The sequence below is a fragment of the Opisthorchis viverrini genome (assembly GCF_000715545.1).
Source record: "Opisthorchis viverrini unplaced genomic scaffold opera_v5_28, whole genome shotgun sequence".
Taxonomy (NCBI): domain Eukaryota; kingdom Metazoa; phylum Platyhelminthes; class Trematoda; order Opisthorchiida; family Opisthorchiidae; genus Opisthorchis; species Opisthorchis viverrini.
In genome coordinates, this window is record NW_008751684.1 from 688,206 (window position 1) to 706,606 (window position 18,401).

General features: G+C 44.2%; 1 protein-coding gene across 1 annotated transcript in view; it reads left to right on the top strand.

The window, feature by feature from the left end:
- Positions 1 to 8,517, top strand: part of T265_02325 (hypothetical protein) — a gene marked incomplete at both ends in the record, with an annotated part of 19,290 nt that extends 10,773 nt beyond the window's left edge. Inside the window, 2 exons of the mRNA XM_009166539.1 lie at positions 3,520 to 3,906; positions 7,639 to 8,517. Of these exons, the coding sequence (XP_009164803.1) occupies positions 3,520 to 3,906; positions 7,639 to 7,959 (708 nt within the window). The remainder of the gene's footprint in view (positions 1 to 3,519; positions 3,907 to 7,638) is intronic.
- Between the last annotated feature and the right edge of the window lie 9,884 nt (positions 8,518 to 18,401).

Sequence of the window (18,401 nt, forward strand, 5' to 3'; positions counted from 1 at the left end):
GGGGCAGTCAGTTCGATTACAGTACTTGCGTCCTGCGTCCTTGTTTCTGACAGACAACATACATCAATACAGAGGGAATCCAGCGTACGCGCAAGAGCCATCTGTTGATCTGCTCGCTTCAGTGTGCGAACATTGAAGGTGGCTAGGTAAACAGGCTTTCGGGGTTTGAAAACAGACTTCGAAGTGTTTAGAGTTGTAACTGAACTCAGACGTGCAGAAGCTGCAGCTGAGTGTGATGCAGGGCGAGCAACACGTTCAGTCCTAGAGCTGGGACCTGCGGAGATACTGGAGATAGTGCCAGGGCGCCCACAACTAGACAGGAGGACGATTAGGGTCCTCAACCAAAGCTTTTGGCTCAAAAACCTAACCCCAAGGCAGCGGCGTTCGGCTGGAAATGCAAGTACATTACCTTTTTTCACGGAACGCGTCGCCGTACGTGTTCCAACCCCCAACCTGGAGGGCCAGGAGACTGTGTTCGTCGGACCTCTACCCATGGACCAACCTGGTATGAGAGACTCTGTGAGCATCATGCGGACACTCCCCAGTATAGCTCAATGGGTCGCCGAGGTACACAAACCGCCACACCACGGTAAGGTCCAGTCTCTTCGTGACGGACCATAGCTCATGCGGGTTGGTGTCGGCGCGTCCGTAACGAGGCGATTAGAAAGCGAGTTTTCGGTTGTACAGCGGGTAATTCCATTGCCGAATGTGTCCAGCACCATAAGCTGCATTGGTTGGGACATGTTTTACGTATACGGAAACATCGTTCGCCGAAGAGAGTGCTGTTTTCCGTGCCCAATTCAGAGTGGCGGAAGCACAGAGGTCGCCCAACCTTGACCGGCAGAGGGGTATGAAGGAAATTACGAAACATTTGGGTGCTGTCGGTGCTAGTCGCTTTCCAGGATGGGAACCGCGTGATCTCCACTGCACCTGGTTGGAGACACTGCCGATGTGAGTGGCGTTGTTGATGTCAGTTCCCATCCGAGTTGCCTGAATGAGTGCCTCTAGGTGTAGACACCTGATAATGATTATGGTAGGTCAGCACTAAGTCGCCTTCCCCGTTCATCTTTATTCTTTTCTTCACAATAAGGCCTTCAAGTAAATCAGGGTTTTACGACAGTGAAGCATCGGTGTTTAAGACTGATGATGACGACCGAGTCGTTTAAATCACATGTTAATTGCGGATTCGTTTGACCCAGTGTTCCCTATCCACGACACTTCAATCACCATATGCTTGCAGTGTCAGGGAATTTTCCGGATGACCACATGAACTGTAGAACAAAAATACCGCGACTCGAATCCTCCTCTGGCTTTCTTATTGCTCTTATCTGGGTTGGGGGTCAACTTATCAGTAGGTGAGCTTCCTTCGGGTTGCACTGGTTTATTCAGAAGGATTTGGTTACAGCTATTTGACTAGGTTTGTTTGAATATGAGGAAGATAGGACATGGTGTCCGCATTGTAGCTGCCAGTTCCTCGACAGTGACCTTTCTCATGGTTTGCTGTGTTTACACTTCCGGCGCTATACTAGACGGTTCTTTTCCAAAGTACTTTCTTCACTTATGCTGTTACACTGTTGCTGAATGCTCATGGGAATAGTGACTCTCTAGACATGAGGGGCTATCTAATTATCGCTAGGATTTGCGACTCTTCTTTTTATATAAGAGTAAGGTGCCGGTCAGCTATGGATATTGGTAAATACATGTCTGAAGTTCGCTAATTGAGGACAACGGCAATTTAGTTGTGCTTGGTCGGACTGCCAATAATCAGAGAGGGTGACTGGCGTTCCCCAGATCTTGGAAGGACTCGGAATTTACGGTAATCGAAATATTTCTGCTTGCGTCCTCCCGTGGATTTTCTGTTGTTTTCTTTGAGACGGGTAAATCGGTAGTAGCATTTTCTACCGGGTGGCGTGGTAACTACTCGCCGAAGGGTTGTCAAGGCTGGGCGTTCGGACTCCGATCGGTACTGTAAATACCTAGCCACTGTCCAACTCACTTCGAATGGACCAGTGAGCACGTTCACCCAACCTACAAAATAGTGCGTTGTTGATGTCAGTTCCCATCCGAGTTGCCTGAATGAGTGCCTCTAGGTGTAGACACCTGATAATGATTATGGTAGGTCAGCACTAAGTCGCCTTCCCCGTTCATCTTTATTCTTTTCTTCACAATAAGGCCTTCAAGTAAATCAGGGTTTTACGACAGTGAAGCATCGGTGTTTAAGACTGATGATGACGACCGAGTCGTTTAAATCACATGTTAATTGCGGATTCGTTTGACCCAGTGTTCCCTATCCACGACACTTCAATCACCATATGCTTGCAGTGTCAGGGAATTTTCCGGATGACCACATGAACTGTAGAACAAAAATACCGCGACTCGAATCCTCCTCTGGCTTTCTTATTGCTCTTATCTGGGTTGGGGGTCAACTTATCAGTAGGTGAGCTTCCTTCGGGTTGCACTGGTTTATTCAGAAGGATTTGGTTACAGCTATTTGACTAGGTTTGTTTGAATATGAGGAAGATAGGACATGGTGTCCGCATTGTAGCTGCCAGTTCCTCGACAGTGACCTTTCTCATGGTTTGCTGTGTTTACACTTCCGGCGCTATACTAGACGGTTCTTTTCCAAAGTACTTTCTTCACTTATGCTGTTACACTGTTGCTGAATGCTCATGGGAATAGTGACTCTCTAGACATGAGGGGCTATCTAATTATCGCTAGGATTTGCGACTCTTCTTTTTATATAAGAGTAAGGTGCCGGTCAGCTATGGATATTGGTAAATACATGTCTGAAGTTCGCTAATTGAGGACAACGGCAATTTAGTTGTGCTTGGTCGGACTGCCAATAATCAGAGAGGGTGACTGGCGTTCCCCAGATCTTGGAAGGACTCGGAATTTACGGTAATCGAAATATTTCTGCTTGCGTCCTCCCGTGGATTTTCTGTTGTTTTCTTTGAGACGGGTAAATCGGTAGTAGCATTTTCTACCGGGTGGCGTGGTAACTACTCGCCGAAGGGTTGTCAAGGCTGGGCGTTCGGACTCCGATCGGTACTGTAAATACCTAGCCACTGTCCAACTCACTTCGAATGGACCAGTGAGCACGTTCACCCAACCTACAAAATAGTCACTTATGATGTGTTTCAATCTCCCTTCTATGCTTGCCTTCGACGATGAGAATACCTCTGGCAGTTGAGGTATTTAGGGCATACTTTACAGCTGAATTTCCGAGAATGCTATCAAGGCGACCTCATCTCTCATTCAGTGAACATTATCAGCGCTGCATAACAGGTGTTCACTGTCTGCTTGCACAAAATCATTTCAAGTCACCACTGTCAATCACTCAATAAATTACTTTCACTATTTCTTTCTGATCCATTTCGAAATAGCTCACTTAGTTCCGGGTGATCTCTCTTCACTGTGCAGAGCCACTTGGTAATCAAATCAGATCATTTTTTGAAATGTTTTTCGTTTATCTTTTCCCATAGGTATTTGACCACTTCTGCTTCCCCTTTCTTCTTCCAGTCCCAACCAGTAATCGATGACGAGGCCTTAAAACCACTAGAGGAGGGGCAGACATCAGATGCGCTGGTACAACCCTCGTTCCGCTATTATATCATACCGTGCGCCGCCATTCCATCTGGCCAAATGGCTCGATTACGCGTGACAACCATCTTGATGGCTCTGCAACAGCTAACCGGCATCAATGCATTACTTTATTTTGCTGAATCGGTCTGTATGTTTGGAGGTCTTTCTTGGCCAGCTACCTGTGCCGTGCTCATGGGGATTTCACAGCTGTTCTTCACTCTGGGTGGAATGTACCTTATCAAACGGTTTTCACGCAAACACATGCTTCTTATCAGCTCATTGGTAATGTGCGGCGCGCACTTACTGCACGCGGTGATTATTTTCGTAAGTCTTGTTCTCATCCTTTCATCCCGTTGTTATATGAAACCGATGGTATCGTTCGCTGTGCAGACACATTAGCTACTGAGGGCAGGAGGAATGTGCCTTTATTTATGAATCAAAGAAAGCCCTCACCGTACCACTTCAGACGATGCAACGGAGACCTGACTTCCGAACATATTTTAAGACCCCTTCCAAAAGCGCTTCTTTTTTTTGAAGAACCATGTTATTCCATTACAAAATTCTCAAGGGCAAGTTGGTCGACAGTGATGTATGCGCCACATTCCACCTTAGACCGACCATGGTCGAAAAATCGTTATCTTATCCAGTTTTTGTGACCGGTTCTACTGATATCTGACGCAGAGAGCTGTTGCTTAGTTTGTAACTCTTAAGTCGACGTTCCATCCGTCACCGGTCTTTGTGTGCGAGGCAGATGTAGCTTCCAAACATCAGGTACATGCTGTAGGGTCACTGGCCATTTTTTGTGACCGTTGTGCAGTTCATCCGCCTATCACCTTTGCTTTGGGCTGTCATGAGACCCGATAGCCACTGGAACTACAGTCACAGTGTAGTAAGATGCCACGCAATTTATGGGCACCCTCGTCATAACCGAGGGACCCATCACTCTTTGATGAGTGTTACCTTTCTCCTAGGGCTGTGTGTTAGTCGGTCTCTCCCGCTTCTCAGGGACGAACCAGGTATGCCGAATGGACTCTGCACAAATCAAACACAAATTTTTGTTAAAATTTTTAGTATGAATCTGGTCCGTGCTGTCAACTATTTCGTCTGAAAGTGTGAATAACCTAATTTACACTTCAGTTAGTATTGCCTCTCCGGGATTTGGAGGAATTCCTAGCGATAAGGACTTTCGCGACCGCTGTTTTCGCTCACCTGCGAGAACGGCACAGGCGGAGTGTGTGACCCTATAGTAGCTTTTTGATGACGCATTTTAATCTGCATGAGGAAACAATCATTCATCAGTTGTTGACGTGGTTGCTGACCTCAACCATTGGTTTGCAAAAATTCTCTCGTCAGCTTAGATGTCATCATTCCGCCCACTGGCGATGCTTAACAATCAACAAGTAGTCGAACCAGAGCTACTAGTCAAGCATCACATCGCATCACATTGAGGAAACTGACGAGATTTTGAATGTTCTCAAATCCTATGGAATGATTCTGACCCAATTGATAGAGCCAACCCACCCTCAAAGCGCGCGACGAATAACTCTGAAGGTCAAGTTATTCGTTTGTGGACTGTACGTGTTAAAGTCGGGACTTCGATCGTCTTGATGGGTACGTGTCCAGCAATTAAAACATTTCACCAGACCAACGGCAATCAATCGAAAGTGATCAGCCAGTGGACAGTCTGTTACATTCCCGGAAATCGATCAAAATGTTTGGTATTAGTCAGCGGAAATCTCCGTTTGCCAAAACAGAACTTTGTTTTTTTTTCATTAGATTACAATTAGTGTTGTGTGCTTTCATAGAGGAAACTATTCACAAGGTTGCTGAAAACTCTTCGACAATCCACAACCGGTTTAATCTTGCTTGGGGCTTATCAGGTTGGCGCAGTCTCCGAGTTTCTGTCAACTTTATGTTCTACTTGAACCCAAATGGGACAAATCTCGACCAATACGCTCATTAACCCATCCACGAGAGACTCGACTGAATCTCTCTTTTATGATATTCTTCAACTGAATGTGCTGCACAAATACCGCCTCATGTTTCAGTTGGTACCTGATGAGTCCCAAGAAAGACAAAACCGGTACTGGGCTGTCGAAGAGTTTTCAGCAACCATGCGAGTAGTTTCCTTCAGGAACATATACTGCGATATCTCGAATATCGTACCAACTGAGGCGGCCTTTGTGTAGCCCATGCAGTTGAAGAATATGATAAACGATTCATTTGAGTCCACCGTGAAAACCAAGTTGATTTACAAATGAATGTATTTGTCAAAAGCTTCGTATGTTGTTTGTATGGCTCATTGGATGTTTAGAGATATTCGCGCTTGATTGATCCACTATTTCATCTGCTCTGCAACAATTTGGGTCGGTCGGTCCTTGTTGGTTCGAAGTCGCCGTTTTTTAAACACCCATAGGCCAACTGAAGTTCGAGGTTGTCCCCTGTTGACTGATTGCACGGCGGTTTCTCAAATCCGTATACCCATTGATAAGTTCTCTGTGGAATTAACTAGCCACTATCCTATTGCCTATCGGCATGCGGTTCGCACTTTCAGAGCGCTTCGAAACGCGCAGTCTCTGAATATGCACCTGAAATTCTAGGAGAAATACTTGAGGTTGTGTGGAATTTTTCGAACCTCGGTAGGTACATTAGCTCTGCGGGAAGTGTGTCGCATGGCGTCAGTAAAATCTCAAAGACTGAATCACACTTGCTTATTTGCATTACTTGTGGCTCCAGAAAAGCATATCACCGGGTCTCAAGGGTTGCATGTACGAGGCTACGGTAAGGGCTGTGTTGTTCTGTGGTTGCGAGACATGATCTCTGCGGACAGGTGAAATGAAGCGTTTTCAGATTTTTTTTACCACCGGTACCTCAGAACCCTAGCTGGTATCGGTGGTGTCAACGATGTTGATTGACCAATAATGTGTCATCCTGTAGAATACTGGTCTCATTTTTAGGTGCTGTGGTTCTATCCAGCTGAACTTATGGGAAACTGGAGTTCTATGGTGGACAAGCCCTTCGGATGAGAAAATAGCAGAAATTCTACCGAGTCAAGAAACTAACAGTCTGCAGCTACAGTTCTGTCAGACGTTCATCCAGTTAAGATGAATAGTGACGTGTAGCGATTTGTACTTTTACGCGCCCGATACTCAGTTTCTTTGGTATAGGCTACGAGTTGTCGTTAAACTTATTCAATTTGTTAAGCGATTCTTTACTGCGTGATATAACTTTAACATCGGTGGTTCGTTTGTGTTTCTTGACAAGCAATTGAAAGCTTGGTCGGATATCACGACCGTCCATCACGATAAACTTGTTACTTGAAGGCTCAATACCTACCTGTCACAGACACCTGTTCGTTGGGGTACCCACGACGCTACAGTTTGCGGTCAGTTGCGAACAAATCTATTGAAAAGTATTTTTTCCCACTCAGGCGTACTCAAGATCCTGCGAGATTTGACCATGTACTGTGCGTGGACCTTCTGGACAACTCTAGCCGTTTTCGTACTCAGTTCACTATGGGCAGTTATTTCGGGTGATCGCTCAGCGATGAAATTTCCCTCCCATCACATCCCTGTGTTCTAGGCTCTTTGGAAGCCTAAGGTGATTCTAATTTAAGCATGACCGAGTTTTACCGTGTATTTCACTGGTAATCTGATAAAAACGTTGAATTTTAGTTATCACCAATAAATAACAGTGTATTCTTCAAAATACCTATTTTCGAAAGCAAACCGAATCGGCTTTTTACATATATTAAGAGATTCATGCTATTGGCCCCAAACAGGTTTCCACCAATCCCGGAACTCGTCATCTCCTCCCCAAAGTTTGAGGAAAAATCGAGTAATAAAAATATATGGTAGCCTTATGGTATTTCGCGCGACTGCACTTCAGTAATATAGTCAATGTTTGTCCTCTAAACTATTTAGTTGGACTACAGCGCTCTCGCCCCTTGTCATTGATGAATGATCTGCTTTCGTAAACTATATATGCTAGAGTTCGATTGACCTCCCGGCGACTGGTTTCATCACATTCCACGTTACTTTCCTCATTTTTTTGTAGTTCGGTCATCCATACACGGCTCTAAACGTCGTAGGGAAGTTGTGCATAATTGTTTTCCTCTTCGGATTCTCTATTGGCTGGGGTCCACTTCCAATTCTCGTCACCATGGATATGTTCCCGGTATCAACGCGTGGATTTGCGAGCGCTTCGGGTGTCGCAGTGAACTGGATTTTGAGTTTTGTGGTCACAGTAACCTTCGAACCGTTGACCCTGATTTTGGGTGGTTCGACCATGTTCCTGTTCTACTCGGTATTTTGTTTTGTCGGCTATTTGTTTGTCGAACGTTACATTCCAGCCAACGTTTCACCACTGCCCCGTTGATTCCTTTTATTCTTCGATTGCCGCTTGTTAGCTTTTATTTTGTAACTTTTGCTGTGTTCACAAACCCTGCTGTGTTATTCTTCGTTAACATTTACGATCTATGCTTATGATACCAGATGTCCTCAGCCATTGTTAGTCGCTCACTCACTTCCGTCTAATGCGCGTACTTGTTACTCACTGTTGGTCGATCAGTCGCATCTGGCGCTTTCTGGCTGTTTTCCACTTGAAGGCTACCTGATTTTTCTAATTCAAAGACTACAGTTGGTTGACAAGTGGTATGGATTCATCTACGTTTTATGCCAACTTTACTGTTGCTGTGAACTAAATTATCGACCAAAGCGGTCTTGGTGTCTTTCGTTCTGTAGGTTCTTGGCCGCTATCGTTGTAATTTGCTTGGTGTATTGGTGTTTCCTTAATCTTCCAACTATTTGGTCAGTTGGCACGTGCCACTTCCTCATGAATTAGAAGAATATGATGAAAGCTTCATTGTCAGTTCAGTTGCGAGTGAACCCCTAATGTCGCACTTGGTTTCAATTGAATCTTCTATCGTTGAACCGGTGATACTAAATGGACAGCGGATTATTTGCACACCATGGGTTCTCTTAGTTTTGGCAGGTGCCTGAAAGGTCCGTTTGGAGATTCAGTACTACAACCGGGTTGAACAAATGCCTAACTCAGATTTGCTCGAAGTTCACTGCATTTATCCGCGTTTATCTGCATTTACAAGTTACGGGCTTTTGTTAGAGTGACGCGGTTCGGAGATGATGCATGTTTCGTTAGGGACGACATCTTGTCGTCCTTGTGAGAACACTGTCTCGGTTACCAACGTTACAGGCAGCTAAACTAGAGTCTCTGTGATTAACCACTTCCGTGCAGCGGCAAAGCTGTCATTGTACAGGGTTTTGTTGTGGAACAAAGTGTCAAGCTTCCAGGCTAGTTACGCTGCTTGGAGGTCCCAACTTGAGGAGCACACTTTCCTTTGCCCAGTGTGGTTGCACGCATAGCATTCATTAAAACTCTATGGTTCAAACCGGAATATCAATATTAACCGAGTGACCTTAGCTGGTTCCGACAATCTCTGGTATGCTAATACCTGCAATGTAGTCCTTTTCCATGTGCCTAATACGGCTCGACACCACTTGCGTTTTTCCGGCCTCAAATCGCCCATACGATTGAGGTTTCCGTGGCAGCCATGGTACGGGACATGACATGACAATCTTATCTAGCCTGCTTATGGTCATTGGGGCTTACGCCACTTCGATTACTACTTTCTATAGCTGTTCGCTGTCGACTTCAGGGTGAACAGAACCCTCGCGTTTAGTGAATGAAAGTTTGATCAGGCCGACCTACTCTCTATAATCCATGTCTATTGGACACTCCATGGTTCAGCATGACTTAATCCATGGACGCAAAAGGTGCTAGTTCAGATCACGCTGGAAGGGCCTTTTCATCAGAGAAGAACTGGGAGAACTCAAGAACACCAATTTTCTGTTCAAGGCGAGTCGGTTTCACTGATTCCATGGGTCGATGTTGTGCGAGATTTCGGTGGCAAACAAAGAGCAGGTGCTGACCGTGTAAAGTTTTGTTTCAGGTGTCGTACGCAATGAATATTGTGCCGGCCCCAGTTCCTTACATTTTCTCACATCGGACTGCACTGATTAGGTCTAGTTGTGGCTGGTGTGTTAAAGTCAACTTTATTCCTCCCTACAGTACACACAGGCTACTCATGGTGTGTCTATTATGCCGAGTGATACGTACCTAAGACAGGGTGCTCTATTGAATAGCTGTACTGGGGGTTTAATCTTGCGTCTTCGTGTACAGTTGAATTAGTCATGCGGGCACCAAAGTGTATCCGTAGTCTGACTCACTCGAACATTCCAACCTATGTTATTGTCAGCCATCTGGCTACACATTTCATCAGCAAGTGAATCGACTTGGTTGCACAATGTACAATCGAATGGTCTGATCAGATTTCGCGAAGCAATGCCACCTTATGGTGTCACACCATCCACGGAGGGAATGGTTTGCGTCGTTAGGCGTTGCCATGGCGACCGATACTACCTCAGCTAAAAATCGTCCGTATGAATTTTGGACCTAAAGTACAACTCACATTTGCAAAGCTGTAGTTGTGATAAACTGTAGTAACCGTATTTCGTCATTAGTGCGAAGTGACCTGGGTCAGTTAGTTGGAGCGTGTGGTTGACCCGCTTTGGTATGTTCAACGGACCACAATTTGAGAGCATGATGGACCACACAAGTGTTCATTTTATCGATACGTCTGTCTTTGAGATGGGTCTGCTATTTTAGAGAAAATTGGAATGACATCAACAAGGGTTCATCCAACATAAAACACCGTATTCGTAGTATTTGGACATACTGCCGCAGTCGAGCTGTCAAAAGAATGTAGAAGTTTGTAGATGTCATGAGCACGTTTCAGGCTCTTCTGTCTTGCTAGCCTATTTTGCTAGTTCACCAACATCCCATGGTCTGAGGATGTCCTAGCCTAGCATCAGTAGAAAAGCAAGGCGATGGACAAATTGGAAAGTATATCACATTCATCACAAACTGAGTTTTTATTGGTCACAGGTCACACTGTCAGAAAGAGCCACCATAGTTTGGAAATTCTCTCAAAACTTTGATGTTTGAGAATGCGAATAAAATCACATCATGACAGTTTCAACTCTGGTTAGGTTTAAAAGGTGTGGCTAAAGCTGTAGCCTCTGTGTCTGGCTAGGCTAGCTAACCATTGTCAGTTTCTGATTGAGTCACAGACAGCTTGATGAAGCTTCAAGCTAACTTAGTTGGTCTCGAACGCTAAGTGTATGCCGTTCACAGAAGTGCACTTTTTTGCATTTCATTAAGTGATGTCCTACCTGATGACCAGCGCCGTCTGGAAACCGCTCTCAATGTTAGGCACTGGCTCTGAAAACATGTTTGTTTTTATAGTTTGCATTGTAAGGGTCTTCTCTTATATGGATTTACCTATTCTACCTGGTGAATGTAGCTTATATGAGGTCTTTTCGTGGAGCTGAAAATGAGTGCGTGTGAGAGGGTGGTATGGATTTTCTTGTCTTCATTCTTCACCCCGTGTTATCTACGATCAGTGGCAAACGACGGAAGCTTTACTTGCGGAGACAGTTACACCGGCTATTAAGTGTGTAGAACATATCCCTCGCAAAATCCGATTGCTCTACGGGATGACTGCCAAATGAGTTTACGAAAGGCTCCCACTTTGAGGCCAAAGTGCTGCCTCAGTGCTGTTTTGCTACAACGTATCCATGATGCTTGTGTCGAGCCCCACCTGGAACTTCTGTTCACACTGACTAAGGTCTCCAGAGGATGCGTGAGTCCTACAATGCAGTCAGGATCTAAACTGCTTCATCAACAGTTTCACTTTTCTCGAGGAAGCTTTACTGCAGACACTCAGTAGAACGGTTGTTCAATGGTTGTTGAAGTCCAGACCTGATGACAGGCCGAAATTACTCCACCTCCTCAGAAAATTCGCTTACTTTTTCATCGTGCGCTTCATTGGGTTCCTGAGTATCAATGTTCACCGGACGGAGCCTTGTATGCAAGCTACGTAGAGCCTATTCGGATGCGTTGTCGTCACTGGTGATTGCCTATCGATCCAGTGTATAACCATGGTTCCGCTCTGAGAAACCTAGTGAACAGACTCAGGTTCATCCATCTCTGATCACCTAATTTCCATAGTATACGGCTTGCATATTTATCAACCAAGCGAGTGACTATTCCAGTTGCCAACTCCTCTAACATAATTTTGAATAGGATGGAATAATACGTTTTGTTTTGTTTTGGAATAACCCGTATGGGAAGCCCTCGGAAAAAAGTAAGCACATTCATGCATTGAGAATGTCCTCAGTTTCTTGTAAAGTACCGTTGATATGTTGCACCAAATAGATTCAAAAGTACTGAAATGTAGATGATGTGAACTTTCAAGCGGCTATTGTTATTCACATGAATCTACAAGCAACTCATGGCTCCCAGCTATTCTCACCTTTGTCTCTAATGAATTAGAGCTGTAATCAATTGGCACGAATATAAATCTGTCCATCTATTTAGACTGCCCTGTATTCTTGTTAGTCTCAGTATCATCAAGGCCAACAATATATCAGCAAGAGACGCTGGTGTTCAACAAACGCATCATGTTTGTGGCGAGTTTTCCAATAGTACAAGCTTATCGGCGTTATCTCTTGGACACTCCTTTGAATTTACCCAAAGAAAACAGGTAGAAAAAAAGGAAACCACTATGATAAGGGCCCCGCTTGTTTAAACGCATCGGTATACCAATAATAGGTGTTTCTCTACTCTTGTGAAATCGATCTCCAGTTGCCTACCAGCCATAATCCTTCGACCAGTTTATTATGATTTCCAGGAACCTAGTCACTCAGAATCATGAAGAACTTGTAGAAATCTGATTCATTTAGAATGTGCCGTACTAGGATTCTTTCACTGAGACGAGCAGTCGATTCATCATTTGGACCTCAAGTTCCAAACATTTGAATTGTTGTGGAATCACAAGCAAAGCCGTTTACAGAATTTATGAAGGGGAAGTGGCGAATTCTTTGCTGGGCTGGCTTTGTTCTCTCTGACCAGATGAAACACCATAGACTTGTGCCAGACAGCTGAAGCTGTGTTTCTAGTTTCTCTGGACGCTGTTTGACACGCAGTAAGTGGACCTGCATCAACTACGGGGAATAAATTTCGTTTACTTAGTTGGATTAGCAAGTCTGCAACATCAGAATGGTTTCATCATATCACTTACTAATCATTGTTACCAGTTATTTCATGAGGTACGAGATCGCAAAAGTAAATACGCAGTGTGGCCGAATGAACGAGATCGTGAACTACCTGTTTAATGACTCAAGCTCGAACCCTACACGGGCGGCTTCAGACCAGACCCATCTTGACAACCCGTATGAATAATTCAGAAATGAAGCTTTGATGAGTACTGGCTTGGTTGTTTAAGTCATAGAATTCGGGTTGAACCTTGGTCTGTTGTCAGTCGTTCTCGAAAAGCATCATCGAAGTGGAAAGACCACGAAGGGAGAATCAGCATCACTAGAAGTTTTCGGTTAACGTATCAGCTGTTCAGCTCTGCTTTCCACCAGCTAAAGAAGCCCAGTTCAGAGTTACCGTCTGAGTCAACCTGATGAAGGCGGGTTGCACACAAAATCGGTCAGTAAACTGGCCAGGTGAACCTACCCACACTCATCTGAAGAGAACAAAATATCCCCATTTAATCTACTTGAATCTTGCTTATCATTAAAAGCTGTATTGTGGGTACCAAATTTAGTAGTACGCAAGTTGATAAGTTTTACTGTCCATGTTGTGGTGACCATTGTGTGGTTGCATGTGGGGGGTCAATAGCATTGTATGTGGTGCCCGTGGCCTAAGACTGTAAGACAATTCGGACGTAGTCCTGAAACTACAACGAAGATCACACCTCGTTAACAGAACTGAATCTCTATGCAAAGCAGGTGTACCCGAATCCAGAAAACAGTTTGCCCGTTGATTATGAGTTGCTGGTAATGGCAACCCAAGACAAAAAAGAACAAAGTATCCAACCAGGTAGGCTAGGCGAAGGCGATACGTTCGTTAGTTTACACAAGAGAGCAACCGATGGGGATAAAAACTTTCGTGGTCATCTCTGGACGATGCGTTAGGAAATCGCGCGAATGCATCACATGATTAATTGACTCGTGTGTCAAAACGGGCACCACATTAACACGACAAATGATTGCTACTTAAATCGGAAAGTGCAGTAAATGCTCAGACATATCTTTTAGATAACCATCGCTAAGCCTCGAAGTTTTTAGTTCCGACTCGCCTAGCTAACCTTAGCACTCATTCCACAGTTCCACTCTCACAAAGTTCAAGTGAATTCAGTCGACTTGGAACGGTGGTCGGATCGTGGAGGAGAGACTGATCTAACTGCGCACTCGACGAACATAATTGAAGCCAAAGACTGAAAGGAGCACTGGTCGGAAGACGTACAAGATTGTCAATCACACTACCCGACGAAATGTCTGGCCGATGTTTCAAACAGCTGGTATTTCCAGAAGACGCATGCATCTGGCACTGTGAGGATTAAACTCTGATGGCAAGGTCGATTTTCTCGGACGGAAGGCTGCTGTATGACCAAACTGCCCTGATAACAGCTACTGGAAACTTCCGTAAACGTGTGATGTGTGTGGTCCGTTGGGGGATCTTTAGAATTCACATCAATGATGAGTAAATGCTGTCCAGCGAGAGTCCCGGTATAAGTTCTGTTTACTGAAGCGTTGGTTCGTCTATGTCTAAGACGGAATTTATTGAACCGTTCTGCAACGGGCAACACAACAAAGATGTTAAGCTGAGTGGAATCTGAATACTACTTCCAAATGTCCTAGACAAATTCTACCAGTCAACATGATAAGGAAATCGATTTTGCATGGAGAATCTTAATGTTTGGGTCTCTTGTCACGGTTTGTTGTTCTGTTTGAATGTTTGTGCCGCGGAGCAAAGTTCGTGTTTATATGGTTAGCGATGTACTAATCGTTTAGGTGGATCAGAGTAGACAGACAACTTTCTCTGGAGTTCGGGATCTATGAAGCATTGGACGACGGTTTTATGCCTTCCAAGACGTTGTTTTTGGTTAGATCTGTCAAAACTTGATCAGGCTTTTTAGGGCCGTTACTGTTGTCGCACTTTAGATATCCTCTAAGGCAAAAACGTCAAAGGTTTTATACTTTAGCTTTTCTTTAAATTCTCAAAAAAAGCTATTGGTGTGAAAATTGACTTTGCTTTGTAGGATTCGAATACATAGTTCTTACAAGACTACTGCTTATCTTCGGGAAGAAAGCGTAAGTGTGTGACACTGGTGGGACAATGGTTCAGACACCAGTAGATGAACATATTTTTTGTCATAAAGCCCTCTTATCCTCATATCCCTGGCTGTGAGACCAAAAATGTTGTAGGGTAGCCTTTGACGCTTCCGGTTCGGCTTATCTATTCAGGTGTCATAACTGAGGTGTGTCCATCCCTCACCGACGGAGCAGTACTAACAGGATCAGGTAACCGAAATGTGAATGATGAAGAGTTTCCACTGCTGATTGACTCTAATAGGAGTAAAAATCCATTACTTCCCCGGAATGATCACACTGAAAAGGGCAGAGAACTGTTCTGGCGAGAGAAATGAGAACACAAATAAATGTACAAATTTTAGATTTCGCTTAACGGTGGAAAACGGATGGCGCTGCAAATGAAAGATGAACTCATACCAGCCACCGCTTGAGTCATTATGATTCCAATTGCATCACAATGTTCGTCTGTCAACTTGTCGTTTCGCGCTCGTTCCATGAAACTAAAGGAATTATTTGCGGATGGGTTGTCTTATATCTCAGTCCAAGCTTCTGTTTGTTCCATTCAAACCTCAAGTAGGATTCTCCCATAAACAATACGGAAAAACTGATCGCAGTTTGTCGATGATGTGATATTACGGCTTAGCGAAAGTTTCTCGTTCTTTTGAATGCCGGATCAACCGAACATCCAGTTAGCCATTGCACTATAAGGCCATTAAACAGTTGTCACCCAATGAGAGAAATTTTTTAAAGTCTCATCATGTTGTCTACAGATTAGTGATGCATTTAGATAATTACACCGATGGTCTACAAATGAGTCGTTAGATCAAATTTTGTGCCAACGGTTCAATGCCCTTTAGATAAGATCGCACAATTACGATGGGTTTTACCATTTACCCGGATGTCGAAGTTTTAGTTAGACTCCAGCCAAATACTGTACATTAAAGTAAGTGTGGTTCAGTCGATGGACCGTCTGTTGGGCATTTATGGCAACAAAAATAAGATGCATGGTTCAAGGGTGAGTATCAATGAGAATCTTGTTTGTCGGTTGCTATACGGTACTCCGTTGGCCATTTTGCCACAAGGGAACAAGTCCGACAGTCAGACTTTGTTGGCCTCTTCTAGGATACTAGAGAACCCTTATGTGGTAACTGCACTCCATAATAATTAATATGTGTGACAGCCGCGACAGTTCAACCGTAATCATTATTCCTCACCAATCCTCTGCTCATAGGATCTGATGTTCTTGAAAATTCAACCACTCGCACAAAGTGAACGGCTCTAGTCATTGACGTAATGCACTACTCACAAGGTTGCTGAAAGTTCTTCGACAGCTCACGACCGGTTTTCCCCTACTTTGGGCTCATCAGTTAGGTGCAGTCCCCGAGTGTCCGTCAACTCTAAGTTCTACTGGAACCCAAGTTGCATGAAATTAGTGAATTACTCTCATTTGCATACCTATTTGATTTTTACGAGAGACCCACCTAGAATCCAGCTGGATTCCCCGGTTATGAATTTACTGAGCAATCGAATGTGCTGCACCAGGCTGCCTCATGTTTCATTTGGTATGAAATTCAAGATTGTGGGCTTTCGAAGAGTTTTCAACAAACTTATGAGTGGTGTATTACTTCTATACAATCTACTGTGATATCTCGAATTTCGTACCAAGTGGAACGAGGCCGCCTGACGCATCACAATCAGTCGCTTAATAGTATCATAAACGAAACCAAAGTGGTATACAAATGGGAACCTTTCACGGACTCTAGTTTCCCCTCTGGAGCATCGGTGGTCACTCCCTAAACATAACACAACAAACGGAAGAGTAGTAAAACGTTCGATGGACTAGATAAATGCAGCTACTGCTCCGTAAGTTTGCATGACTTAAATGATTAAGATGAATAAGTTGCGGCAGTAAAGCAATGAACGTCTGACAAAGAATATAATGGTTTCCTGTTTGCAAAAGCACACAACTGACGCAAAGTGAGACTGGAAGTAACGAAATAACCAGACGAGTTATTGCCAGACAAGTCATGTTGTAGTTACTGACTGACCGAACGTGCATGTTTCTAACTGGAGTAGTGGCCCAGCAGAAGATTCAGCCTGTGCTGTCGTTGAGTGACTTGGAACACGCTGAAAAAGAAAAAAAAACACTCTCGATATGACTGTCTCACTCTGTGGTCAGGACTTGCTCTCATAACAACCCCCAATACGACACTATCTCTCAACTTTTCACAGCTCACCGGGGAAGGTGGGTTCTTTTGGCTGCGGGGCTTTGTTTTCGGGGTAAGGCGCTTGAAAATGGACTGAACAAATCTTGCGTATACAGAAGAGAATAACATAATAACATAGCTGGACACACGTTTTCTTGTTATCGAAATTATTCATAAAAATTTGAGTACGTTGACTACTGTTGAGCACACCTGGAGCGTTTACGTCACGAGGGATCACATGATGAATTATATACTAAATGGTGAGATAAACGCGTTAGCACCATTTCACCAGCGCACGCTTGACACACCTGAGTTGTCACGTCTGAAGGAGCTGAGCGATGCAACTACCTTGCTCAGAGGCTCGGACGGTGACCCAGCAACTACTCTGGATGTGTCAGTTAATGAACTCAATTGACCCGACAGCATCAGACGCACAGTACTGTGGTTCGGCAACTCCAAGTAATCCATACACGAAGTGTGTGGACATTCAGGCTCTCCGAGGAACTGAAATGTCTTAACAAAGAGCAGAGTTTCAGACAATCGGTATGAGTTCAAAAGTGTAAAGAATCTAGCGAAATGTGGATCTACTTGAGATTAAACAAGCTCTTTTCACCCGCCTACGAAGTGACACACGATCGTAATCACTAAAAAGAGGACAATTCATTTGGTAGGTAGAAAACAGTCTGTAAGTGCTGAACGAAGTCATTGTGGTCGTAGGTATAGGAATTTAAATGGTGAGTAATTGTGCGGACTACAGTGTGTAATTGCGGAGCACTCTTTGGTGCCTTGTAGATACTGGTGAGCACCCACCTGTATTGGACGGGGAAAGCAGCCTCTACTTTTATCAGCTCTCGGCAGACACAAAAGACATAGCGAATGGATGGTAATATGAAAAGACCTCAAAGTGGGATTTCGTTAGGTAAGTGCTGGAATGTCGAGAAGTACTGCAAAGACGTTTCACCCTTATTATCAAGCGTCAACAGTTTGCATCCCAAGTAACTCCAGTGAGTTTCGAACCCGCAACCACATGATTGGTAGCTTGAAAGCTTATCTGTTTGACCACGAGCGGCAATGTGATTAACTCGCACTTAGAAAGGGCATAACGTCGCTCATTCATTACACACGGAAGCCACATCTTCTGTTCACGTATTGACTGGTTCTTGTTCAAGTTTTACTCATCTTGTAAAATTATTCTTCCTCTGAGCCGCTAAGAGATTGATGGTAATGTGAAAAAGAGTACCTCGGATACCCTACTACATTCCATTCGTTACCAAGAGTCTAGAACGGGGGTGCGCAAAATTTCCTCCACTTAATTGGATTTGTCATCTGACGAGTGTATAAGCTACTACCCATAAAGGGAAGTAGTTTTTGG